Consider the following 27,079-nt stretch of genomic DNA (forward strand, 5'->3'; position numbering starts at 1 on the left):
CTCCGGTCCTGTATCATTAATGCTAGAATGGCTTTCCCAAATGAGAAATGGATTCTATTGGGGAATTTAAATACCCCATTATCTAGTATGGAAAAGGTTGGTGGGATGCCTGTTTCAGATGAAAGTAGGTAGGACTTAGTGGATATGATTAATTCTCTGGGTTTGTTAGACCTTGATCTCCTTGGGGCTAAATTCAATTGGTCCAACAAAAGAAGTGGGGGGGGACCTTATCCAAGTCAGACTGGACAAATGTATTATTTCTTTTGAGTGGATTCGTAATGCTTCTTGTAGATTAAATGCATTGTCCAGAATTGGGTTTGATCATTTCCCGATTTGTTTGAGTATATTCCCTTTGACCGAGAGGAAGGCCTTCCCGTTTAGGTTTGAGAAGATGTGGCTTTTAGTTCCGGATATTCATGACAATATTTCTAAATGGTGGAATGTTGACATTCAGGGAACTGCGATGTTTAGAGTGGCTAAGAAAGTAGCCAATATTAAGTCCAATATCCAACTCTGGAATAAAGTTTCCTTCGGCAATAGTTTTCAGATAAAAGAGAAGCTTAAGAATGATTTGGATGATGTCCATCTTAGGTTCAAGATGTGGGGTATGATCCTGTGGTTATGGACGAAGAAATTGAGTTACTTACCAGGATTCATGATATCATCTCTAAGGAGGAGGAATTCTGGAAGCAAAGGTCCATAGCTTTATGGCTCAAATCTGGTGAAAGAAACAGAAAGTTTTTTCATATGACTACCCTCAAACATAGGGCCTCAAACAGAATCAATAAAATTTTAGTGGATCATTGCTGGATTGATAAGCAGGAGGAGTTGAACCAGGAAGCCATTAGATATTTTCCACTCTTCTTTCGGATGATGGCCCTCTTGATGTTAATGCTCAAGATGAGATCCTGTGGGGGTTTAGCTGTACTGTTTCCCAGGACATGAATAAGGAGCTAACCAGAATCCTATCTCATCTCGAGGTTAGAGCTGCGGTCTTTTCCTTTGAAGGTAATAAAGTCCCTGGCCTTGATGGTTTCCCTATGTTCTTTTTTCAAACTTTCTAGCAGATTATTGGATTGGATGTTGTGGATGCTGCTAGAGAGTTCTTTGGTTCCAGATCGCTTCTTAAGGAACTGAATGCTACCTTTTTTGTCCTGATCCCTAAGAAACCTGATGCCTGTTCCTTTCAAGACTTTAGACCCATTGGTTTATGTGACTCGATCTATAAAATCTTTACCAAGGTCATTGTGTTTAGGCTAAAAAATTTGCTGCCTTCTTTGATTTCGAAGCATCAGAATGGTTTTGTTCTTGGTGATTTTGTATTCTATTATTGTTGTCCATGAGAATATCCATTCTTTGTTTGTCAATAAGAAGTCGGGCTTCTTGTTGAAGCTGGATCTCCTCAAAGCTTATGATCGGGTCAATTGGAATTTTTTGTTTAAAGTGCTTCAATCCTTTGGTTTTGGTAACCATTTCATCCAGCTTGTCAATTAGTGTGTTACCACTCCCAAATTTTCGGTTTTGGTCAATGGTTGGGCGTTTGGTTTCTTCTCCACGTCGAAGGGTACTAGACAGGGGGATCCTCTCTCCCCGTTTCTCTTTATTCTGATGAGTGAAGCTTTTAGCAAAATTATCTAGAGAGATGTCAAGAAGAGCAATCTAAGGGGTTTACGACCTTCTTCCCAAGCTACTATATGCTCCCACCAACAATTTGTTGATGATATGCTACCGATGGGGGAAAGTTCAATTAAAGAAGCAAATACTATTAAAGTTATCCTGGATACTTATGAGAAAGGATCGGGGCAAAAAGTCAGTCTCTCTAAAAGCTCCATTTTCTTCATGAATACTTCGGAGCATAGAAAAATGAAGATTGCCAATATTTTGGGCTGCAAGATGGGTGTTCTCCCTGATTTGTATTTGGGTGTGCCCTTGTGTGAGGGACTTGCCTCGGATTCCTTCTGGTCTAGTCTAATTGATAGATTTCAAATGAAGCTGGCTGGTTGGAAAGGAGCTTTGTTAAGCCAAGCGGGTAAACTTCAGTTAATTAAGGCTTCGCTTCAGAACCTTCCCGTGTATGCTATGAGTATTTAAAATCCCGACCAAATTTGCTGATATAGTGGAAAGAATACAAAACCACTTTCTTTGGTCGGGTTTGGAATCCAAGAGTAGGCTTCATTTGGTCACCTGGGATCAAGTTTGTTTGCCTAGAAATAGGGGAGGCCTGGATATTAGACATTTGAGAGACTTTAATAGAACTTTAATGGCTAAGCAGCTATGGAGATGTTTAAAGGAGAACAATAAATGGATTGATATTTTCAATGACAAATACCAAATTCATGGTTTCCAAAGGATGCTGGAAAATTATTCCCTCCCGACTTTTGTCTTTGATCTTTGGAATAACTTCTTTAAATCCTCTTCCATTATTTCTCAGGGAAGCCGATGGGTTCTAGGAAACGGTAGAAATATAAGGTTTTGGGATGATTGGTGGACAGGAGAGGGACCTTTGTCTAATTCTGTGTGTGCTTCACAATTCAAAGAGAAATGCATTAATCTGATTGGAACTTGGGTTGCGGATTATATCAGTAATGGAGTTTGGTTGGACCTCAGAACCTTGGATGCTTCTTTGTCTCCTTTGTTTTCTTGGCTGAACTTGATCATCATTCCATCCTCTCTGGTGGAAGATGTGGTTATATGGAATGGTTCTACCTCGGGGCATTTTTTGGTTGTAGATGCTTTCAGAATCATCACTAGGTCTTTTTCTCCTCCCCCCTTTTGCGTTGGAGTTTGGAATAAACTCTTAATTCTCAAAGTTAATATCTTCTTCTGGTTATTCATGCAAAACAAGATCTCTACCATTGATAATCTCTATAAACGTGGGATCCCCATCACTAATAGATGTTTTTTTATGTAAAGAAGAAGCTGAAAATGTTGATCATCTGCTCTTACATTGCTCCTATGCTAGGGAGATTTGGGCCTTCTTTTTCAACCTGTGGAATATTATTTGGGTCCCCCCTGATTCTATTCAGAACTTTTGGTTCCAATGGAAGTGCCCTTATGACAACCATGTGATTGGTATTCTATGGAACTTATCCCTACCTCATATTGCTTGGGGTTTGTGGAAGGAAAGAAATAATAGGGTTTTTCAGAGATATGGAGTCTGTTGCTCTTGTAGTGGCTATCAGAATAAGGAATGCTATTGAGGAAAATTTTCTTAATTACTGTCCTTGTAGGAAAAATGATCCTCCTCTTGAGTCTAGCTAGGAGGAATGGGATACTATCAAGCGGTGGCAGATATGTTGGAATATATCTATCCCTGTTTATAAAATTAAACATACCAAAGAGAATGTTTCTTGGAATCTGCCCCTTCCGGGGTGGATCAAAATTAATATCGACAGGGCGGCCAAAGGAAATCTTGGGCCGGTTAGCTGTGGGGGAGTGGCGAAGAACCATTTGGGTTTGCTGGTCTCGGCGGTGGCGCTTCCTTTGGGCACCCAGACTAACCATTTTGCGGAGGCCAGCGCCGCCTACATAGGACTACACATGGCGAGCAAGGAGGGGTTCAAACGGGTCTAGCTAGAAAGTGACTCGCTTAACATTGTCAAATGGATTAAGGGATGTACGATGCCTAGCTGGACTATTTCAAACTTAATCAAGGATTGCCTTGAAATGATAGCCGTTCTGGAGGATTTCAAGACCTCGCATGTTTTCCGGGAAGGAAACAAACCGACGGATCATTTGGCCAACTTGGCGGTGGGTAATATGGGGGTTAAATGGTGGAGAGGAAAGGAAACTTTCCCGAAAACTTTGTGCGACCAGGCAAGAAATGATGTCGAGATCTTCGGCCTTTCCAATGAAAGTTATGATGAAAGATTATGATGGGATGGGAGCCGTTGGGGTGGTATTTCGAATTATTACCACTTTGAGAAGTTTTAGAACTTTTAGTTTGCCCTGTTTTTGGTTTGTTTTCCTCCTGGTTTTTCTGGAGTCTTGTTGTTTGATTTGGTCGAGCTACAGAAGGGAGGTGAAAAGAATAGGTTTGAACCCACAACCTATGATAAGTGGCAGAAGAATAAGGAGGTTTGGGAGGAAATTTCTTACGATGGGATGGTGCCCTTTTTGGAGAGACTGCATGGTCATTCTGCCATTGTTACGGAAAGCTTTGTTAAAGGTTGGAATAAGGGTGTGCTGACTGCCTTTGGTGCGGAGTTTCAAGTCGACGAAAACCTAGTTGCCACTGTTACTGGTCTGGATATGAAAGGCAGGAAATTCTATAGAGACAGGAAGTCGGGTGAGGAGGCTATAGCTGCCTTTTATGATAAGGAAAAGGAACGACAGAGGGTTATGAAAATGGCGGACGGTGGCTATAACAGGAAAGAGTTGATTCCCCTTTGGGTGGATATGGCAGAATTCATCATGAGGTACATCACCCTGGATGGTAGATATGCTAGCATTTTCTCGCATCATTTTCCTATCTTAAATCATTTTAGGCATGGTAGATTTATTTCCATTCCCTTCTATTTGGTTTCGTCCTTGGAGAATAGTTTAGTTAAACATTTTGAAAACCAGGATAACCCTGTGATTCATAAAGGGCTTATCTTGTTGATTATGGAATATGCCCAAGCTCATGAAGTGAAACCCTCCCCCAAGGATAAAACCCACATTTCCTCCTCTAGCCCTAATGTGCAGTTGGTTTCTGATATAGAGATGGATGAGGATGACAGTGGTACTGCCATGGATTGGCATGATATCAAGGATACAGAGGACCGTGAGTATAGACCAAAGAAAGAAGGGGAGCTTATGGTGATCCCAGGAACTAACAGTAGCAGGAAAATGCAAGACTTGGAGCCCCCCACCAAAAAGAAAATGAAATTAAGCAAATCTAGTGGGTCCAAAGTCTTGGACCACGAGATTAGGTTGGACATCCCTATCAATGTGGATGATGAGAAACAAGGGTTTGTGAATAAGGAAAATAAAGGCTAGAAAAAGGAGGAGAGGGTGCTAGGAAATCTGCTTTTAGAGGCTACTAGAAGTCAAGAGAACTATTAGAAGTGGGTGAATAAGGAAATTGGATCCCTGAAAGATGGGATTAAAGGAATTGTTGAGACTTTCACGGAATCCCTTGGGCCCAGTAAAACTGAGAAGATCACGAGTATGATCCAGCAAATTTCTCAAGATGTTGAAACTATGAAAGGTTGACCATGAGCGTAGAATTGAGAAGCTGGAAGAGGATGTGAGTGAGATCAAGGAAAACTTGAACAATCTGGTGGAAATTAGTAGGCAGGCGATGAACAATAGTGCTGATGGTTAGGAAACAATTAATTCCATGATGACTGATTATAGAACCAGGACCATTGCCAGTGACCCTCCATTGGGGGAAAAGTAGAAAAAGAATGCCTCGAAGGGTGCATAGAGTGTTGCTGGTGGGAAGAATAGCTCGGGTCCTTGCACTAGAACCAAGAGGCGGAGCCAGGACCAGGGAACCTCCAGATTCATCATGGAGGATGTGGAGAAAATTAATAAGAGGATTATTCAGAAAAATGGTGAATTGATGCACTGTCTTAGTTGAGGGCTTTGCCCTGTTTTTTGGTTTAGTTGTTTTGTTTTTTTGGCTTTCGGTCTGTGTGGGGTTTGTCCCTTGTTTTGCTTAGTTTTATTGTCTGGTTGGCTGCTGGCCTTGGTTTGTAATACTTTGGGTTTTAGGTCCCTGTAAAACCTGTTTATCTTTATCAAAACAAGGAGAAGATTCAAATGCCCTAAGAGAGGAAAGTTCAAGCATCCTTGGAGGAGAACAAATGGAAGTACAAAGTGATACGCAAATTGTCACAATAGAAGCAAGGAATGAAGAGCGATTCAAGTTGGCGCTACAACCACAAATTGTATTTGAAGAACAACTCGGGAAGATAGGTGAAGATCGACTTATCAAAGAGGCCCTAGTTTTCAAAGATATGCTTACAGAGCTGGACAAAGATACATAGTTTTTGCAAAATGATGAGCAAGTTGTCACCATGGAGGCAAAGAGTGTAGAACAATTTGAAGTGGTGCTGAGTCTATTTCTAAAGAGGTCTCAAGAGGAATGAGTAGATGGCCAAGGAATGATTCATCAACAACTATGACCTCCTGATGTGTTGGTGGATAGTAAGCAAGAATCTCCATTCAAGGACGAAGCACTCCAAGTTGTCTACTTCCTTACCACTAGTTTTGAGGATTATCAATTTGATTATGGAAATTTAGGAAAAACAAGTTTTGTGTGGGTTAACCATTGACCAAATGAATTAACTTAGTTTTTGATTTTCCATGAAGTTTTGATTGAGTATGAGAGTTGCACAGTGGAAGGTCATTTCTCAAAATTCAAGGACGAATTTGCAAAACTTCGAACCATGACTCATGCCTTGTTACCGTTGAACATTTTGAGAAATCATGCGAGGTCTTGTACATATTTAGGCTTTTTGAGTCTTGCTCATTCTAGGAGTTTTGTACATAACTTTAGAGTAGGTTTCCTTTCTGTTTGTTTTAGTTTGGTTTGGTTTGCTTAGCTTAGCTGTTGGTTTGCCTTGGGTCGTTTGGCCAATAAGTTTGTTTGCTTTGAGTCTTTAAGTGTTAGTTGGTTTGTTTAGTTTTAGTTTCCTTCGTGGGAGCTTTATTTGTGAGAAAGGTGTTGTGTTGTTTTTGCATGTGCTAGCCTGATTCTGATTGTATGTTTGGTCCATTTCTTGGATAATTATTAGTGAAGCTCTTTAGAATTTGAGGTTATTCTTCTCTAACCTCATCATTTGGTTAGGATTTGTCCTCGACTCGGAAGGGAATAATCTATTGTGTCTTGACGCTGATATCTTTCGATTACTATATTTTACACACATAATTAATTTCTCTAAATCATTGTGGCTGCTTCTTTTGGATGTCGTGCCTCCCTTGAGAGTAATTTTTTGTTTACAATGGAAAATATATTGAGAGAGGAACTAATGACCAAATATGGAGGGTATATGATAGTATTTGTTGGACTTAAATATGCAACAAGGTCTATTCCACATTTTGTTGCCAACTCATATTACATAGTTACAAGCCTCACATTCGGATTTGAGTTCAACAATCGGAGGTTGCGAGTTTGAGTCATTATGTTTGCTGAGATGGATCTTTCGAGCCTCATAGTTTTTCTTTAGGTGGCACTTAGTTCTAATCCACATGAGAAGATGCCTATTTATCTTATCATTGATAGTCATTTCCTCCTCTACTTAATATTTTCAACCACCTTGTTTGAGATTCAAATCCTACATTGGAGATAAGGAATCTTATCAAGCTATATTGTCTATTTTTTGAAGTTATTGGATTAGGCACTCATAGATTCAAACCAGATTTAATTTTGGTTTTTGGTGGATATGATGCACATGTTTTGGGTCCTTTGAATGGCTTCAATCTTTCAAGTACGTGCCTCTTCATTGTGTTGCCATATTCTTGGTATTGATATAGGGTCTGTTAGCTATTTGATTTTGTAATATCAATTGTTTAAATAGTTATATTTCAATTATGTCAAAATATAAAAGCATAAAAAAATAATAATAAAAAATGTCTCAATTGTAATTGGACGGATTGTTGCTTGCATGTAATGTCCATGTTATGGGGGGAATCCTAAGATTGTACTTAAAGTCCACATTTGCTAAATAAGTAGTAAACTTATTGGAGGATAGAGGCATAGGAGGTTGAAGGACTTTCAACAATCTCTCTTTAGTTATTAACGATGTGGTTGTAGAATTGTTTTAGTGACAAAACTACATGAACTAAATCGATTAAAGTCAAGGATAACTTCTAGTGGCAGTGATAACTTCCTATCTTGCTAGAGATCGAGTCGCAATGCTCAACAACAATGGATACAATTGATAACATTGTAAGCATTTTCCTAGTAAGTTTGAAAAGAGGAGAATACATATATCATTGATATTATAAACAATTGTATAGGAGAGGAGCTGGCTATAGAGATCCTCTGACTGTACTTCTTAGAAGTATGGTTGGCCAGTGATGATTTCATTGGAAGTGAAAGTGAGATAAGTTTTGGTATGTAGGTGATCAGGTGCAGCAAGATCCTGATAGCAGTATGCAGACCTAAAAGTATGCATAGGCATACAATTTTGTTTCCAATTCATGTGATGTACTTTCTCCCCATGTTCACACTAGGGTGGGTATTGGGAATTTGTGTTCACATGAGCGTTTAGGTTAGCTATAAAGTTGTTGACAAACAACTTAATATTATTGTTAGAATATAATATTATTAGTGTGGTTGGTTAGAATATTATAGGATAATATATATTATTAATTGCATGAGAGACTATAGGGATTTGAGTTGTGAAAACAACTCATTATATTTAGAGAAGTCTTTTAGGAAGTTCAATAAAGTATATGAAATATTCTATATATTTGTTTGTAATTCATATTATGTGAAGTGCTGGAATATTATAGTATAAGTGTATTATTTTGGCGTAAAATCTGCTTCAGACTCAATATATTAATCCTATGTAAGTTGTTTTTTCAAAGTCAAGATGTGTGAATTCCTTCATTTGCGACTATGCATTTTTGCTTCATCTTTTATTTTGGCTCCAATTTTCAGCTGTTCTCCGAAACTTGAGTGATGAATTTTTTGAAATATCCTATTGACTGAATTTTGATGGAATTTATGAATTTGTTTATATATATGTTTGGTGTTTATTTCACATCTTGAATATTCTTGTGCATGCAACGATAAGAACATGCACTAAATATAAATAACAGAATTTTCACAATGGAACTGTAAACCCTTGTTTATTAGTATTGGAATGGTGAATTTTGGCACTTATTACAATAGCATTTGATGCTGCAATTACTCAGAAATTTACGAACAATACATGCAACACACCCAATTCTGCAATCATTTCCAAACATGCCCTACAAGGGATTGCCCAAGCTAGAAATATCAAATAAATTCATGTAACCTTCAATCTGCAAAATGGCTCCATTAATGTGTCCAAACTCTAGCTGGAACTTCCACAAATCTGTCCAAAATTCTGCAAATAAGCTCAATGATGAACTCTTACTGAATCCACCTCACAAGTAGAGTTGGGTTTCCGTTCAACCTACAAATATCCAAGGGGTTTCGTCCAAAGAAATGGCTGTCACTGTCACACCAGCAACTCGAGAAATGTCAAGTATCAAACAATCACATAATATCCCCTTTGGAGAAGGATGAGGCTCCTTTATAAAGACCTCCCAAACCGTTGGTGAGCTTCCACTCTCAATGTGGGATTAAAAATCACTTTATTTTATTTACTCCTTATAAAGTCACTTTACTTTTATAATTTTATTTTATAACATAAAGTAACTTTTCTCACCAAATAATAATATAAGATCTCATAAAAAATATTCCACCTTTATTTCTCCACTAATAGAAATTAATGACGTGACCAGCATATCATCCCTTATATCCCCTAATTAACCTATCGGGATGACATGAATTAGGCTAGTCAACTCTCGTGTGGTCATTGAGGAAAAGGGGACATCACATTTTTAGAGGCAGCTTCTTCCTATGGCCTTCTGCATTCTTGTTCCACTTGTTGAAGGTATCTTTTGATCTCATGGTCTGATCCTTTGAGTCTGCTTTAATATTTTCTCAATTTGTTTAGACTTAATGACATTGATTTCATTGGTTTCTGGTGTAGTTGTCAATGGGCAATGTTCATTGATGCTGATTCTTTATGAATCTGACCGGACTCCCTATAGGGAACACTTCAAAACTATCACACTACCATTTGCAATATAAATAGAACATTACAGAACATACCAAGAGATTGTAGAGGAAGAACATGGGTTGCTTTATTCTAAGGTAGTGCCTTCACCATGAAAATGTAGACCAAGTTGAGCCGCACACAAAATCAGACAGCCTTCTTTGAATATGAGAAACTTATTTAAAGTGCTCTACAGTTTCTAGTTAGATCACAACAATTGATAACCATTTCCAACTAGTTCTTAGCAACTACCTAGAAGCCAGAAAGGAACTAACAAAATAATTTAGCAAAACAAATATGAACAAATTATTAAGTTCAAAACAGACTAACTACAGAAATTATATGTGCTTATGACTCAATTTGATTGCCAATTAGGAAGAATAAGTGACATTTCTTTTCAGTGAATGTCAGATCATGTCTTGGGCTCCCTATCAAGACAACAATATAGAACATTATGAAGACCTGGTGCATCATATCATAGTCTTGTTTAATCTGAGACCTGTTATATTTACTATTAAGTTTTAACCATGAAGACTGAGAAAATCCATGAATTTTTAACAAATTCATACTAGTGTGAGAATGAGAGGTCTTGTAGTTTTAAATTGGTATATAGAATTGCCTGTGGAAGTTATGTGACATAACCTTAATTCAAAATAGGAAACCATTTGGCAATGCCAGTTGTCCTATCTAAATGTACTGATGCATATAAAAGGTAAAGCTTACTTCTATAATATATCTTATCTTTCCTTTCTTGTTTGATTGCATTACAAAATATTGAATGGTTTTCAGGTGATGGGCAGTTTTTGCTGGGTACGGTGGACTCTTATGGCAACATCATTGTATCTGCACTGGAGTCAGATGCTGAAGGTGAAGTCACTTTAATATTCTAAACTTTTTAAATGTAAATGCTATTTATATGCTGCTTAGGCCAAAAGTCACAAATTCCTGTCTCATTTACATTTGGTCAGATGGTGATGAAAGCAAGGAAAAACAGTCCTCTTTCTCTTTAGTGCAATTTAAATCTGGAAAGCAGAGTTGAAAAGGAGCTATCTTCTTTTTGTCCTTTCTACATTTCTGTTTGATCTGATCCTTTTTATAGAATTGCATTTTGTAATGGTTCCAAAATGCATGCAAGTCATTTATTTTTACAATCTATTGTTGCTCCTAGGTTTTCAGACCTTTTGCTCCTTTATTTTTTTTGTGTTTTCACAAAATAGTTACAGATAGCACCAGAATGGTGACAGCTGTCAGGCATAAAGACAATTTTCATTTCAATGTTAATTTTTCTTGTGAATTAGTACTAATGATAGCCAATTTTCATCTTTCTTTTTTTCTTATTGTGTTTTCACAAAATATTCATAGCTAGAATGAGGATGGTGACAGCTGCAAGGCATAAAGACAGTCACCCTCTTAATTTAAAACTTCATTATTTGGATTTGTTATGTCACGAGTCAAATGATGGATCCACTATTGTGACTTAATTGAAGCAAAACCTGGACAGATGCTGAACGAATAACATATACAGCTTCACCCCAGGATTCTGGAGTTGGGGAAGGTGGTTGGGCAGGGATCAACTTCAATCCTAGTCAAAATTCTATGGTGATTATTCCCCTATCCTTAAAGTCTGATTAATGGAATTGTAGGATGTTCACCTGGATCGTAAATCACATCCACTAGATTTTTGATCATGCACAAAATGATATATTTGTATTGCTTGAAGGACTTTTTAAATATAGGGATAAAATCATCCCATTAGCTTAGAGTGCTGTTGAAGTTTGTTTCTGTCTATACTCTTGTATCTCTATTTGGGGTTTATATGAAGGGATTTTCAAAATTTTCTTATCTTTTTCTAATTGGCAGTAGGATTATATATATAGTGATATTTAATGTCTACTCTTATAGAGAATTGAGATATTTTAAAAATTGATGTTAGCGATTTTGTTTCACACATGTTGAAAGAAATGGAATGATTAATTTTGCAACAAACAGAAGTTTAATGAAGTGAAACTAATTTAGTGATGATTATTTTTAATAGAAATAAAGAGTGTATTTTCATATTAATTATGGAAATGAATTTGCTGTTAGGCTTCTTATGTTGTATTTTTTTTTAACTCTACTAAGTATTTGAAATGTTTAGGTGGCAGTTGCACGCAGCCTTTGTAAAAGCATTGATCTCTATGATAGGGATATACACATTCGTACTTTACATACGTAAGTTTAAAGGGTGTATCTTTGAATCTGAATCCATAATTATGTTTCAGTTTTCATAAAGAAGATAGTGGTTCATTATTGAAGTAGGACATATCGTGTTAGTGATTTTCATATTTGGTTGTGACATTGGCTTAATCTCTATTTTACTAAATCATCCAATTGTTATGTGTCTTTTTGGCTTTTCATAAATACTTCAGTAGCATGGGTTTAGGATTTGCAGGGTTACAAGAGGGATATATTTCTAGTAAAGGACCAGTTAAAACCAACCTTAATGTTCTTTTCATTCTGTTCCTGTCATAGATTCTGGTGTCATCCCCACGAATTGCAATCCTCAAGTTCAGCCAGGTGCAAATTATGGTTGTTTCTATATATTCTTTATATGAAGAATATATTGAAAGAACCAGAATTTGCGGAAAGTATAGAAAATTAAATGTTGAGATTACAACTGGTAATTGATAATTTAATGTGAAATATCAAATCATAATTTTGATGAGAAATCATAATTGGTTTATATCATAGTGAGATTTGTAAGAGGAAGATAAGAGCACAGAGTGAATTGTGCGATGAAACAACAGAGTTTCTCCATCGTACTTGTTTTTGATTACAGGAAAAACAGGTTTTGAAGGGACCCTGAAACCCTTTACAAGAGATCCTTAAAAGATAAGAGCATTAAGAAACAAGAAAAGACATTTTGCAAAAAAACCAGCAAAGTTCTGGGGCAAAAGCCAGCATAAAAGCCCAATAAAACCAGCAACATCCAGCCAAAACATAAAAAAGACAAATTACTTAATGTTTTTAAGGGCATTAGCCAATTTTCCGCTAATCCCTTGCATTTCTTTGATATTATCCCTGAGCATTGGGATTTCTTTGGAAGAGGCCAAGGCAACTTTTTTCATACTCGCCGTAGTGCTTTTGGCCGCACCACCAGGAGCACTATCCACGTTCCCTGCCTCAATAGCATCATCATCAACATCTAGGTCCACAACAGGGTTGGAAGTACTGGAGCCATCAAGGTACTTGGCAATTTCCTCCATATTCCTGGTCACAGAGTTAAGGATATCCGAAATCATAATCAAGAAGTTCTTCATGGCTGTCTTTCCTTCCTCAAGCTTACTGATCCGAGCTTCCAGCTTCTCCACTTTTTCGTCCATAACCTTTTTCCACTGCTCCTAGTTACTTTCATCTTTCTTTCCCTGCTCTTCTTGCTGCTTAGCTATTTTTTCCAGTTTATTGATTCTTTCATATACCTGTTGTGACGTTTTCACACATCGCCCCATTGCAAATGGGGACCCATGTTTTTTGCTTTTTAGGGTTTGTTCTTTAGGTTTTTTAGGGTTTTGTTAGCTAGCCTTTGCATTTTGAACGTCGCCCAGGGGATCACATGGATAAGCAAGTCCGGCTTGAGTGAGGTCCTGATCCTGAAATTTGGCTAAGTCTGGAATGTCCTGATCCTGAAATTTGACTAAGTCTGGAAACTGAAAAAACCTCCAAAAACTAGATTTTGCAATATAACTCCTGGAGGTCTGAAACCACTCTCAAACATCCTGAAAGTATATATGGAATATAACTTAAAGTATAAGAAAGAAGAATACTTAAATGTTATATTCCATAAAATTTATCCTGATAGAGAGTACGAAAAGTCAAATTTCGCTCGTGTCCCTCTCCAAGGGTCCAAGGCGAATCGCTCGTGTCCTTCTCCAAGGGACCAGAGCGAAAATACTTATTTGAGCTATTCCTGACCGTGTTTGGACGAATTGAGACATCAAAGGCATGGTGAAGGACGAAATGAGCATGATAGAGCATCCAGACTTGATCAAAAACAATGAAATGATGAAGTTTTTGCCTAGAGGGTCAAATTCGCTCCTGTCCCTCACTGAAGGACCAGAGCGATTTTCTTTATATGCACAATTTTAGACCTTTTTTGGACATTAACTTTTATTCATAGCATTAAGTAAGATGATATCTTCCTTAGCCAAGACATTTTTTGATGAAAATTGTAACGATTTGGCCTAGAGAGCAAATTTCGCTCCTGTCCCTCAGTGAAGGACCGAAGCTTAAAATCAAATATTGCTTTGTCCTTGCAGGATTTTGACAACTTGACGATTTGAAGAGGTCCAAGGAGATGCATTTTATCAAATGAATATAACGTGAAGTACCGTCGTGAAGGAGAATGACCCAAGATGTAAAAATCGCTCCTGTCCCTCTGTCAGGGACCAGGGCGAAGTTCTTTGTAGCTTCCGTCCCTCTCCCAGGGACCAGAGCGAAATCCTTCATAGGGGACGAAGATCAAGCAAGTTTTTGGTTTGAAGGCAAGAAAAGATGTGACTTGAGCTCGTTGAAGATAAATTGAAGATTATGAAACGTCAACAAGGGACCTAAATGCCCAAGTTCGCTCCTGTCCCTCAGGAAGGGACCAGAGCGATTTTTGTTTTAGATGATTTTCTTGCCAAGTTACAACCGATCTCAAGGCATGAATGAATGAAATGAAGTATGGCGAGACCATTGAAGATAAATTTTGAAGGTGATAAAGTAAAATGAAGCCCACAAGAGCAGGATCGCTCCTGTCCCTCTCCAAGGGACCAAGGCGATATAATGATTATATTGTCGTTCCTCCAAATTCAAGGCACTCCAAGACGAAGAACAAGGTGGTGAAGACATTTTAAGACATCTCCATCAAGCGCAAAGCATCAAAAATTGCCAAAGATGAAGGATTTGCACCAAGACATCTAATTCGCTCCTGTCCCTCAAGAAGGGACCAGAGCGATATTTCCATAAAGGCATAGATTTCAAAAGTTAAGCAAGTGTCAAGCGACCAAGGGGATCAAAAAGACTACGTTTTACACGATGAGGACAATTGCATGTTGGAGAACGCAAGCATGAACCCAAAGACTTGAAGTTCGCTCCTGTCCCTCTCCAAGGGACCAGAGCGATGTTTATTATATTGGCCAATTCATGCAAAAATCACGTGGGGTCAAGGTTTTGCAAGGTCGTAAGAGGTCCAAGGCATGATTAGAAGGTGATATACAAAGACTTCAAACGTTAAAAGATCCTTAAATTGAACACAGAAGCTATATCGCTCCTGTCGCTCTCCAAGGGACCAGGGCGATTTGTATGGGATCCTTCATTTTCCTTCAAATTCATGCCAAGTCAAGGTTTTTCGAGATCACACAAGGTATAAGGTGTCATTTGAAGATGATTTACAAAGGTTTCAAACGTTAAACGATCACCAAATTGAACAAAGAGGTTATATCGCTCCTGTCCCTCAGGAAGGGACCAGGGCGATTTACATAGGATCCTTCATTTTCCTTCAAATGCATGTCAAGGCAAGTTTACACAAGATCAAGGACGTCTTTTAAAAGGCAATGAACGAAGAACAAAGATGGAAAGATGGCGAATTTAGACCAGGACACAAGGATCGCTACTGTCCCTCTCCAAGGGACCAGGGCGATATTCCTCTTAACATCAAATATGCCTTGTAAAAATCAAGTGGAGCAAGCGTGGAGTAAAGAAACAATGTTATTTTTCGCCTATGATAGAGATTGGAGGTCAAAGAATGCAAGATCAAGGAGAAAGCATGAAGATCGCTCCTGTCCCTCCCCAAGGGTCCAGGGCGATATCATATCTAAAGGACATTCATTTGCAAGAACAAGTCAATCAAGCTTGAAGGACCTAGCGAAAATGGCAATACCAACGTAAGGATGAAAACTTTGAACGTCAAAAACACAAGGATCAAGACTAAGTTGATGGATCGCTCCTGTCCCTCAGTCAGGGACCAGGGCGATGAGGTTTGTACTCTTCCCAATTCTCCAATTTTGGCGTTCAAACAAGTTTTTGAATTTATTTTAAATGCTAAATCCGATAGGTCTTGAAAATTTAATTAAGTGGCATTTAAAAATAACGCATAACATTTATTAATTAATTTTGCCTTTTAAAGGCATAAAGTTAATTAATTATAAAAATAAGTTGAGCGCTTGAGTTTATTTTATGAAGGTCGGCCCTTGTTATTTATTTAAAAATCATTTTAATTGCCTCATTTTGGCAAAGTCGGCCTAGGGTCAATGTGAAGGTGAGCGCCTATATAGGGGAGGTGTTAATTTCATTTTTAAATCATTATTCAATCATCTCTTACATGCGATTTGGAGAAAGCAAAGGTGGTGCGAAACATCTTCAAAGGGGAGTGCGAGCTTGAAGTTAGAGTTAAGGCGAACTTGCCAAAAATATTGAAGATCACATCAAAGACCCAAGGGTGACGAAGTTGATAGGAAGGACGTTCGCTTGAAGATCACGTGGAAAAGGCTTCAAACATTAATTTTGCCTAGGCAAATTCCTTGTTTTGCATTCTAGAGTTAGCTCTCAGCTGAGGTATGGCGATATTTGTTTTATTGTTTTAGTTTTTGATCGTCATAGCTTAGATTTTTGAAATTTTGAAATTTTGAATTCATAGCTCAATAGTCGTTTTTAGGAAATGATTAATAAAGGACTTATCATTAAGTTTCCTAAAATTTGCTCTCTAATTTATGTTATGTAGTGCAAAATCATGGTACTAATTTTGAAATGTTGTGTAGGCATCAAATGGAGATCTCATCAAGAAAAATCAAGCCGAATCAAGGACGATCTTCGCCGGGACGATCAAGCTAGGACAGGGGCGACCTCTTTCAATCCAGCATTCCAAGGCGAGGTACATCATCATCTTGCAAATCAAGGACAAAAGGAGTTGGGACAAGAGTTAATTAAAGATAGCCTCTCAACGACATCAAATTGAATATCTAGCAAGCTACAAGTGTCAGATGAGGTGGCATCCTAGTCAGCACTCCTCCAGTCAGTGCGGTCCACCTCAGCATGTCCAGATTCAATGTACCTAACTCATGGAAGGTGGCACAAACTCCGATGTACCTACCCCGGCTATCCATTGGTCGATTTTTCTAGAAGGGACATGTGTCCAAGCAATACAATTTTATCATTGGTCACGCATTAAATGTTATGTAATGGTTGTAACAAACCCTAATTAGGGTTTTCATTGTTGAATCTTGGCCATTGATCTTGAATTGATCTAAGCCATCAAATTGTATTGTGGGCACTATATAAGCCCAGGCATTTCATTTGTAAAGGCTAATTAGCAATAAGTTAGAGAGATAATATAGAAATAGTTGAAAGCAGTTAGTAGATAGAGAGTAGTTAGAAATTGATAGAATAGCAATTAGAGTAGAATAGGAGGACAAGGAAAGAAATTGTTGCCATTGATTGTAAACAAACTCCATTTTCATTGAAGTAATGGTGAAATATGTCGTTTTCTTGCAATTTGCATGGTTTCTTGTTGAGTCTTCAATCTTAGATGGTAGATGATTAGATGAATGGAAGAAATGTGATTGATTAATGGTGGGAATTCGTATATCCATACTACTAGCAGTTTGTTGATTGCAGACTTGCCTTGTGTAGTCAACTGGAATCATTCAGCTTAAGCTCAATTTCAATTTGTCGCTTCTTCATTGATATGCATCAACTTGGATGGTATCTATGCCTGCGGTGATGATTTGAACATCATAAAGCTTCCCTTAGAAGATCGCACTAGTCTTGTGTAGATGTTCCATTGATGTCAAAACAAGATCTAGTTAGAGTTTCATCAAAAATCAAGTCATTGCTCCTACATTCTTAGTATTAGGATTAGATCCTCTCTTCGCCCTTATCCTTTTTTTTCATTTTTTTTCAAATCTAAGTTAGTAAGAGCCTGTGTCCAGCAAAGCAGATCGGAAGTTCAATCATCACATGTAAGTCCCCTTGTGATTCCAGCAAATCACATCACACCACGAAGAGCTTATCCACACGTAGAGACCCTACCAAAAAGAACATTGGAGTCATCCTAACTGATCCTTCATGCGAATCTTCAGCAGTTAGAGACTTTATTCAAGAGAGGATAAGATGCCTTTGGGTATTTTATTCTGTGTATGATCATGTACAAAATACACGTCAACAATACCCACCTATCAAAACCCAGACGAGCCTCAGACTGGTTCTAGAGTTTATCCAGAATAATCCCATCACCGACTTTATCCTTTTCCCTTCTCGTTTCCTCCTTATCCTTGTTCTGCTCAGTTTCCATTTCCCTTTCCTCCTTATTAATCTGATTGTCCTGCTTCTCCATAGGCTGGTTGTTAAAATTACCAATACTCACGTTGTGGGTAGGGCTGTTCTGATCAGAAGCATCCTCTGCTCCTCCTTCCTCTTCCCCCACTTCCTCTTCTTTCCAGCTCTCCTCTCCGTCAGACTCATCGGTCTCCATCTCACTTCCTTCTTTTCCCATATCCTCATAATCAACCTCCGTAACCTTTTGTTTATCCATGTCCTCTTGAATTTTCTCCACAGTGGCTTTTTTAACCTTTTTACTCTGTATCAAGTCATCCTTATTGGGCCCAGATTCCTCAATTTTCCTCTTTCCTTTCCCCGACGACACCGACAACCTTTTGTTTTCCTGAATTGCCAAAATCTTACAATGCTCATAAATGAGCAAAATAAGGCCAAAATGAAGCACAGGAGAAGAGGGGTTCTTACTGTGCTTGTTCAATGACCGCGACAGAGATCTGAAAAGGTAGTAGGGAAGAGAAATCCTCTTCTCATGCCTAAAGTGATTCAGAAGCACAAAGTGGTAGATGTGGACCCTAGTGAAACGACCCTCCACAGTAATATACTCCATAATGGCATTAAGCACACAACCCCAAATTTATTTAATATTAGAAGCATCATAATACCCCCAGAAGCTTTGCCTAATTTTGCTCTGTCCTCTTTACACGGAAAGAGTTTCATAGCATTATTAGACACATTCAGGTCCCTAAAGAAATTAAGACCAGAATGGGGCATACTTGTGATTGTAGAGATGAGGTCCGCGTCCAGCTTGAATCTAACACCATGAATTTTGAAGGAGCCATTTTTCCAGTTTTCAGTCGCTCTGGTAACCGCCAGGTTAACTCTGCTTTTATCATAGTCTACCAGTTTTTCCATGAAATGCGTCATGAAACCCTTCTCCAGCTTTGCCCATACCTTAGGCATCTCCTGCCATCTGGAAATATTATCAGGTTCCGCTCTTCTAAGATCACCCCCATTTTAGAATTCGTTTTACAATTTCTCGGCTTCTGCAACTTCAGAGCTTTCTTCCAAATGACACTCGGCCTTTTGAAAATGCACACCCACAAAGCATGCAAAATTTTTATATTCTTATTTAGGACTCTGCCCTTCTGACGAGCTATCATTACCTTTCTAAAAATTTGATGATTAATCATTAATTCTTCCATGATTAACGTTGCATCCTTCTTTCCCCATAAATCTATCCTTTCTAACGAGTTCTTTAATTTTAAAATCGATATTGTCTTCCCCATTCCATATGCTTTGATCTTCGGAAATAACGCCAAGGTTAGCAAGACCGTCCGCTATGGCATTTTTTTCCCTGAAAGCATGCTCAATAATAATTGATTTAAAGCTAGAAATAATTTCTCTAGTTTTAAAAATAATATTTTCTATAGTCCACGAAGGCTCAACTTCTCCCTTAAGGCATTTAATAATGTTAAGAGAGTCTCCCTCCAACCATAGATTATCATGATTGAGATTTTTAGCTATAATCAATGTATTTAGGGCAGCCCAGGCTTCAACATAATGACTAGTTTGGTTACCCAAAGGGCCAACAACAACCACAAGGCAACTTCTAGCAAAATTCCTGACAATGCTTCCATATCCAACATTCCTAGGATTTCCCTTAGAGGCCCCATCAAAGTTGGCCTTGATCCATCCTTGGGAAGGAAAGCACCAGAAAAGACCATCCCTACCTTTATCCTTGCTGTTTCTACTATTGGAGAGGTTCCATCTTTCATTAAAGTCGTCTTTAGCAGCTAAACCATTATCAATTCCATATAAGCATTCATGGATCCCTCTATAGATTTTATCCACCACCACTTCAGGGTTCGCACTTTTTCCCCTAAAAATCCTGTTGTTACGCTCCTTCCAGATGTTCCAGGTGACAATAGGGAGAGTAAGTTTCCAAAGCTCAACATTCTTAGAATTGGAACTAGGGCAATACCATTGCTGCCAGAACTCTTCCAGAGAGTTCGGGAAAACCCAGCTCAACTTCCACTTACTAAGAATAATATTCCAAGTTTCTTGACTGAAATTGCATTGGTAGAAGATATGGCAAACAAACTCCTCACTGCAACAAAGAGAACACCTGTTAGGAAAAACAAATCCACGCTTATGGAGATTATGAAGAGTTAGCACCTTATTTTGGATAAAAATTCAAAAGAAGATATTAATTTTGGGCGTCAACTTCTTTATCCACACTTTCGCCCACAAAGGGATCTCTTCTGAAACTTTGTAATGGATAGAAACCGTTGAAGACACAAAATTTTTCCCATCAGAAGTTTCCTTCCAAATCAAACAATCCTCAGAATGCTCCATAAAGATTTTGGAAGAAAGCAAGGTCTCCAAAAATTTTAATCCCGGACAAAGCTGGCTGAACTCAACCCACTTCCCATTTCTCCAGTAGTCCCTAACAAAGTCTCCATACCTGCTTTTAAATCAGTCTTTTCATTCCTTAAGAATGGGGATTTCCTCCAGCGGTTTATCCATTAGTCATTTGTCCTCCCAGAATCTAATAATTCTCCCATTCCCCAATTTCCACTTTCTTCTAGCTGCAACCCAAGCTTTAGCCGTTTGAACTGCGATCCAAATTGCAGAACCTTCCACAAGAAAAGAATTATCCATAAATTCTTCCTCAGATGGTTGCATGTGAAGCTATTTCTTTTTGCAAATTGAATTCCATTCCCTTTCCTCCCCTTTCATTCTCCAAATTTGTTTAGCTAGGAAGGCATTATTCATATTTATAATGTTCCTTATTCCCAAACCCCCAAAAGCCTTAGGAGTACAAATATTATTCTCGGCAATAAGGGGGATTCTATTTTTATCTTCCACTCCTGACCATAAGAATTGTTTTTGAATTCTTTCAATGGCTCAACAAACTTCTTGGGGATTTTAAACAAACTAAGGGCATAGATAGGCAAATTTTGAAGGGTAGCCTTAAGCAACGTCACCTTACCCGCTTGGCTAAGGAGGGCTCCTTTCCATCCAGCCAGTTTGGAATTGAATTTATCAACTAGCTTCATCCAGAAATTCTCCGAAGGCTTTAAGCACAGAGGGAGACACAAATAAGTAGAAGGGAACTCAACAATTTTACATCCAAGGATCCTTTCGATCCTTCTTTGTCTATCCACAGGGGTATTGATGAAGAACAAAGAACTCTTATCCCAATTTATTTTTTGACCAGAAGCAGCTTCATAGGAATCCATAACACTCTTCATGTTTCTCGCTTCTCTTATGGTAGCTTCTCCCTTGGTAATAGAATCATCAACAAACTGTTCACGAGTACAGGTTAAGTTGGACGAGGAAGGTTGAAGGCCTTTTAGTTTCCCTTCCTTCACACTTATCATAATAAATCTACCCAAACTTTCAGCCAGAATAGTAAACAAAATAGGAGAGATAGGATCCCCCTGTCTTTAGACCTCTAGAACTTTTGATGAAACTGGAAGGAGATCCATTAATAATAACTGCAGAAGTGGAAGTGCCAGTCAACTGAGAACAAAGCTGAATCATGTTTTCCCCAAACCCAAAAGCTTTCATAATTCTGAAAAGGAATTGCCAATTCACTTTGTCATAGGCCTTGGACATGTCCAGCTTAAGAAAAAAGCCCTGTTTTTTTGCAACCGTTAAAGAATGAATATTCTCATGCACAAAAATGATGGAATCCAGAATTTGTCTACCAGGGACAAAAACATTTTGCTGAGCCGAAATAATGCGGGGAAGGATATCCAACATTCTAGAAGTATGAACCTTAGATATTATCTTGTAAACAAAATTACAAAGACTGATAGGTCTAAACTTATTGAGAGAATCAGCTCCATAGATCTTAGGAATAAGAACGATAAAGGTAGCATTGAGTTCTTTTAGAAGTCGCCTAGATCCAAAGAATTCTTTAACTCCATTACAAATATCAATCTCCACAATATGCCAAAATTTTTGGAAGAAGAACATAAGGAATCCATCCGGACCAGGAGACTTGTCACCAAGAAAGGAAATCATAGCCTTTTGATCTCTTGATTCGAAGGGATCCGAGAAAGATTTTTGTTGTCATCCTCATTTAAAATGGGAGGGATAGCTTGGGCTAGAAGGTCTTGATTTCTGATGTCTAGAGCATCCACACCTCCCAAAAGATTACTAAAGAAATCCATAGCTTCCTTTCTTATTTCATTTTCATCCTACAAAATCCCCCTATCGCTGGATATACTGGAAATCCTATTGGCCGCCCTATGCTTAAGAGCAGTCATGTGAAAAAACCGGTGTTTTTATCACCTTCCTTCAAATACAACGCTCTTGATCTTTGTCTCCAAAAAGTTTCTTCATTAGAGATAATTTCATGGTATTTGGAAAGCAACCCATTTTCAACATTCCTCAAATCCTCAGAAAGCCCTTCCACTTGAATTTTATCTTGAACTTCTTTAATATCTCCAAAAGTCTCTTTGTTCCAGACTTTAACTTTGGCTTTGATAATATTAAGCTTTTTGGCCACTCTAAATAAGGCAGTACCCTCAACCTCCTAATTCCACCATTCAGAAACAAAGTTTTCCAATGAAGGATGGGACAACCAAGCTTTTTCAAATCTAAAAGGAAAATTCCGCTTTGTAGAAGTTGAATTGGTTGTGAAAGAGATAGGATAATGATCAGAACCAATCTTAATGATAGACGCCAAAGAACAATTATACTTAGAGAGCCAATCGGGAGAAATCAGGGATCTATCCAACCTAACTTGAATGAGATCAGAGCCAGTTCTTCTATTGGTCCAAGTGTAATTAATCCCTTGGAGATCCACATCCATCAAAGCTTGATCATTAATAAATTCCATAAGATCTTGTCTTCCCTCCAGCTGCAAATGAAGGCCTCCCATCTTTTCATCCTCTTTTAAAGGGGTATTGAAATCTCCAATGATCATCCAGCTTTTATCAAAAAAACTTTGTCTCTCTTCAACTAGGCTTCTCCAAAATTTACTTCTTCCAGCTTTAGAATTAGGCGCATAGATATTAAAGATAACCCAGACAAAATTATCCTTAATGTGCTCAAGCAATACTGAGGTCCTATTAACCCCTGAAGCAATTTCCTTACCTTTAATAGTATTCTGATTCCAAAAGATAGCTGTACCTCTAGAGGCACCCTCCGAACTTGTTCCAATTACCCCATCGTGCTTGTTCTTACTCTCTTTGTAATCCATTTTATCAATATGCATGCCTTTACCTATTTCAATTGGCCCACACACGGCTTCATCTTAGTCCATTTGGTGATTCCTCTCTCTGCATGTCCTAATATTCAAAAGTAATTCTCATCCATCTTGGATTAGCTCTTGAATTCCTGGGTAAATATTGATGATTATAGTTTGCCTCCTTATGCAATTGCCTATATCCCTTTGTTTTGATTTTACCCAATTTGTCATGCCTGAAGCAACATAGGAATTCTTTATCTATTTTGTATATCTCCATGCAACTCCTGGTTTGAATTTTCCATATTTTTGGTCAATTCTATTATCTTGCATGCCAAAAATAACAACTATAATAACATTCTAAAATTATAAACAATTACTAGTTTGATTATCCTTTCTTGCTCAATGTCTTCTTGGAGCTGGCTTTGACCATAAATTTTTTGGTTTATGCTCTGATATCATGTGCTAAAAATATGAATCTGGTATCCTTTGAGACATGGTTAACTTGTTTGAAAGCTTGAAGGCATAGATGATTTTGATTATTACTAGGAGAGATTAACAATTATCACATTATCTTGAAACTGAAAGAAACACATTAAATATATACATTGATATGCAGGGACCAATTAACTATTGACACTTGTCATTCATAAAAAATATTGTGATTTTAGTTCATGGCTATAACACTATCATAAACTCCAGAGGGTCCCACATATATGCCTTAGTCCAAACCCAGACCTGAACCTGAAATAAAATAAATATTAAATTATGTCATGCCCATCAAATTCTTGCAGTGATTGGGATGAAAAACAGCCTCCATGTAGTGCGAGGTGAATCCTGATCCAATCCATATATAAACCTGAGCATATAGCTCTTGAATTTCCTCATGTCATCCTGCTGATCAAATGTTCTCATCTTTTTAAAAAAATTGATTGTTTGTATGTAAAAATCCCTCAAACATTCAAGTCTAATATGTGTCTTCATCACAGATTACCCTCTGTGCTAGATATCTCAGTCTTGTTCCATTTTTCCACTTTAGGCTTTTAAATTAAAACTTGGATGCCAAAGACCCTTATATTGTTTTGGAATTAACATTGCATCTGGGATGAAGCTCACAACCAAAATGAATAAAGATTTCTGTTTGTGTGAGAAGAATCTAGATGTGACTTGGATTTAAAATGGGATATATAACTTTTGGAATCAATCCTTTAACCTTATTTGCTCTAAACTTTCAAGGTTAAGTTCACATGGCTTCATCTGAAATGAAGTACCTTCATTGGGTGCAAAGATCTTGCATTATCCTCTCTTTCTAGTTCCTTACTTGGTTGTCACCCATTCGTCCTTGGATTGGCTGGATTTCAAAAGATTAAAAACTTGATATAAACCCCATTTGGGTCCATTTTAACCTTGGAACCTGTTGATGTGTGTTTTATGCAAATACGAACATAGAATAAAATACCAAAGTATTTTACCCTCTCTTGAACAAAATCACCTTAGATGCTAAATATCTGATCAACTAAGATGATTCCAAGGTTTCTATGGTCAGTTCTTGACATGTGGGTAACTCAATGGCTTGATGTGATAATACTGTTTTCACTTGGGGACTTACGTAATTGTTCAATTTGGGAAATTTTCATGGATTTGGAATTGGAATAGGTTATGTTGATAACTCATGATTTTGCACTTTGAGCTCTTGATCTAATATAACAAGGATTTAAAAAAAAAAGGAACAAAAGCAATAGGGTTTAGGAATTCTATTCTAAAACCTAGAATGCAAGAAAAGGGTGAATGATTCAATGGAATCCTAGTAGGCAAGGTCTCCCCATCAAAACGTACAATTTGACACAAGCTTAGTGCAATCATCTAAGGTATATTTCATGGATATTCAAATCATTACCATCAAACATTGATACCATTCAAAACAATGCATAACAATGGACGTATAACAATCGAAGTGAAGTTCGCATAAAATTCCAACTGACCACGCAAGGCTAGCTTACAATCAGCAAGAAGCTAGTGGTATGGATTAGATGGATTCCACACAAATGCATTCAACAAATTCCTTCATTCAATCTAAAATACTTGAAAGCAAATTCTAATCTAACTTGGAGGCAATGAGAACTACAAATGCATAAAACACTTAAACAAAATCACCATCAATTCGAACAATGATTTTTATTCAAATCTGCAACATATAAGCAACAATTTTAAAAAATCTCTCTTACAAATGAGAGGCAATGGGGTTTATTTAGAGCCTCAAAAGAAATGAATGGCCAAGATTTATTTAAAATCAAGGGCCAAGATCATGCCAACACAGCCCTAAAGTTGCCCTAATTAGGGTTTGCATCTACCAACATGTGACCCAATGGAATGATGCCTAGTCATCAAGTGGTGAATCTTCCACAAGATTCCAGCTTGCATTCCTCTCTCTCACAGCATATTTCAGGAATCTAACCAATACTGAATCGAACTCCTTGCTGGGCAAAGCATCTTGCTGCACATCAATCAAATCCAACGCATCAGAGCAAGCATCCAAAGTATTTTCCCAATCTGGCATGAGCTTCTGCAAATTATGGACATGGATCAGCAAGGAAACGAAATCATGAACCTGATTCTTCCTCAAAGAATCCAATTGGCTGAAGTACATGAACTTCATCTTATCTCTCAATTCTTCTGAGTGTAGATTGCTGGAAACACTGACATCTACCCCCAACAATTCTTCAATAGATGTAAGGTTCCTCGATTGTATCTCCTGAATCGATCCTTCCATCTCTGCACAATCCTTCTGTGCATGTTCATAAGTGGATTTCCGCATGGCCAATGAACAATACCAACCATGGAAATCATATCTATCTCTTGTGTGCACAACTCTTTCCTGAATCAACACGGACATCGGAATTTTCTTCAACACTCTAAGGTGGGGAATGGTCTTCTCCTAAATGGGTTGGAATTCATCCCAAACTCCCTCCGAATACTGTATCTTGAATATGAGTGCCATTGTCCTGTTTAATACATGGACAAATTGAGTAAGGAAATCACTCGCTTGCCTCTTCACATCTTCAATCCATTTACCAAACTCTGTATGTGTCCTCCTCGCTGCCTTGTGATCAAAATGAAGTCCACAGTCAATTGCAATAGGCGAGACAAAGGTGGGATCCTCATGCCTCATCCCCCGCAATATACTCCTTAAGCTTGATATTCTCTTCCTTTTTGTTTTTCCTTCTTTTCAATCTCCTTATCCAACCTTGCATTGATCACCCGAATTGTATCACAAAGTTCCTGGAATCCCTGTTATTTTGTGGTATGTCCAAGGGCAACCGAGGTGATCATAGGAGTAGCCGCATCTCAAGTCACATCACCAATTGGGACAACTTGTGCGATCCGCATTCCTGTTTCATCTCTAGCTATATTTGAAAGTATCTTAGCCTTCTTAGGTTCTTTCTACCTGTCCAACCTTGCATTGATCACCCGAATTGTATCACCAAGTTCCTGGAATTCTTGTTCTTTTGTAGTCTGTTTAAGGGCAACCGAGGTGATCTGGAAATTCATAGGAGTAGCCGCATCTCAAGTCACATCACCAATCGGGACAACAACCTTTGCAATCTGCATTCCTGTTTCATCTCTAGCTATATTTGAAAGTATCTTAGCCTTCTTAGGTTCTTTCTCCTTATTACTCCTGGCTAAGTAGTCATCAATATCATCAATAGGTTGGGCCTCTTACTTTTCTACGTGCTCTTCATCAACCAATCGGGAATGGTGGACATTTCCATTCCATCATTAGGACACTTTTCTCGATCAAGCCTTCTCAATGCTGAGATAACATCATCCTTCTCCTCCTTGT

The 27,079-nt window shown here is 38.0% G+C and overlaps 1 protein-coding gene across 5 annotated transcripts in view; it reads left to right on the forward strand.

Moving 5' to 3' along the window:
- Positions 1 to 27,079, forward strand: part of LOC131034701 (uncharacterized) — a 234,047-nt gene that overhangs the window by 108,246 nt on the left and 98,722 nt on the right. For 3 of the 5 annotated variants that reach the window (XR_009103870.2, XM_057966307.2, XM_057966382.2), the window contains exons 5-7: positions 10,536 to 10,613; positions 11,248 to 11,345; positions 11,884 to 11,957. Coding sequence is in view for 4 of the 5 variants with exons in the window: in XM_057966307.2 (XP_057822290.1) it covers positions 10,536 to 10,613; positions 11,248 to 11,345; positions 11,884 to 11,957 (250 nt within the window). In the remaining variant the exon portion in view is untranslated. The remainder of the gene's footprint in view (positions 1 to 10,535; positions 10,614 to 11,247; positions 11,346 to 11,883; positions 11,958 to 27,079) is intronic. The other 2 variants (XM_057966440.2, XM_057966504.2) reach the window with 1 other exon arrangement.

This window comes from Cryptomeria japonica, chromosome 11 (assembly GCF_030272615.1).
Source record: "Cryptomeria japonica chromosome 11, Sugi_1.0, whole genome shotgun sequence".
NCBI classification, from domain to species: domain Eukaryota; kingdom Viridiplantae; phylum Streptophyta; class Pinopsida; order Cupressales; family Cupressaceae; genus Cryptomeria; species Cryptomeria japonica.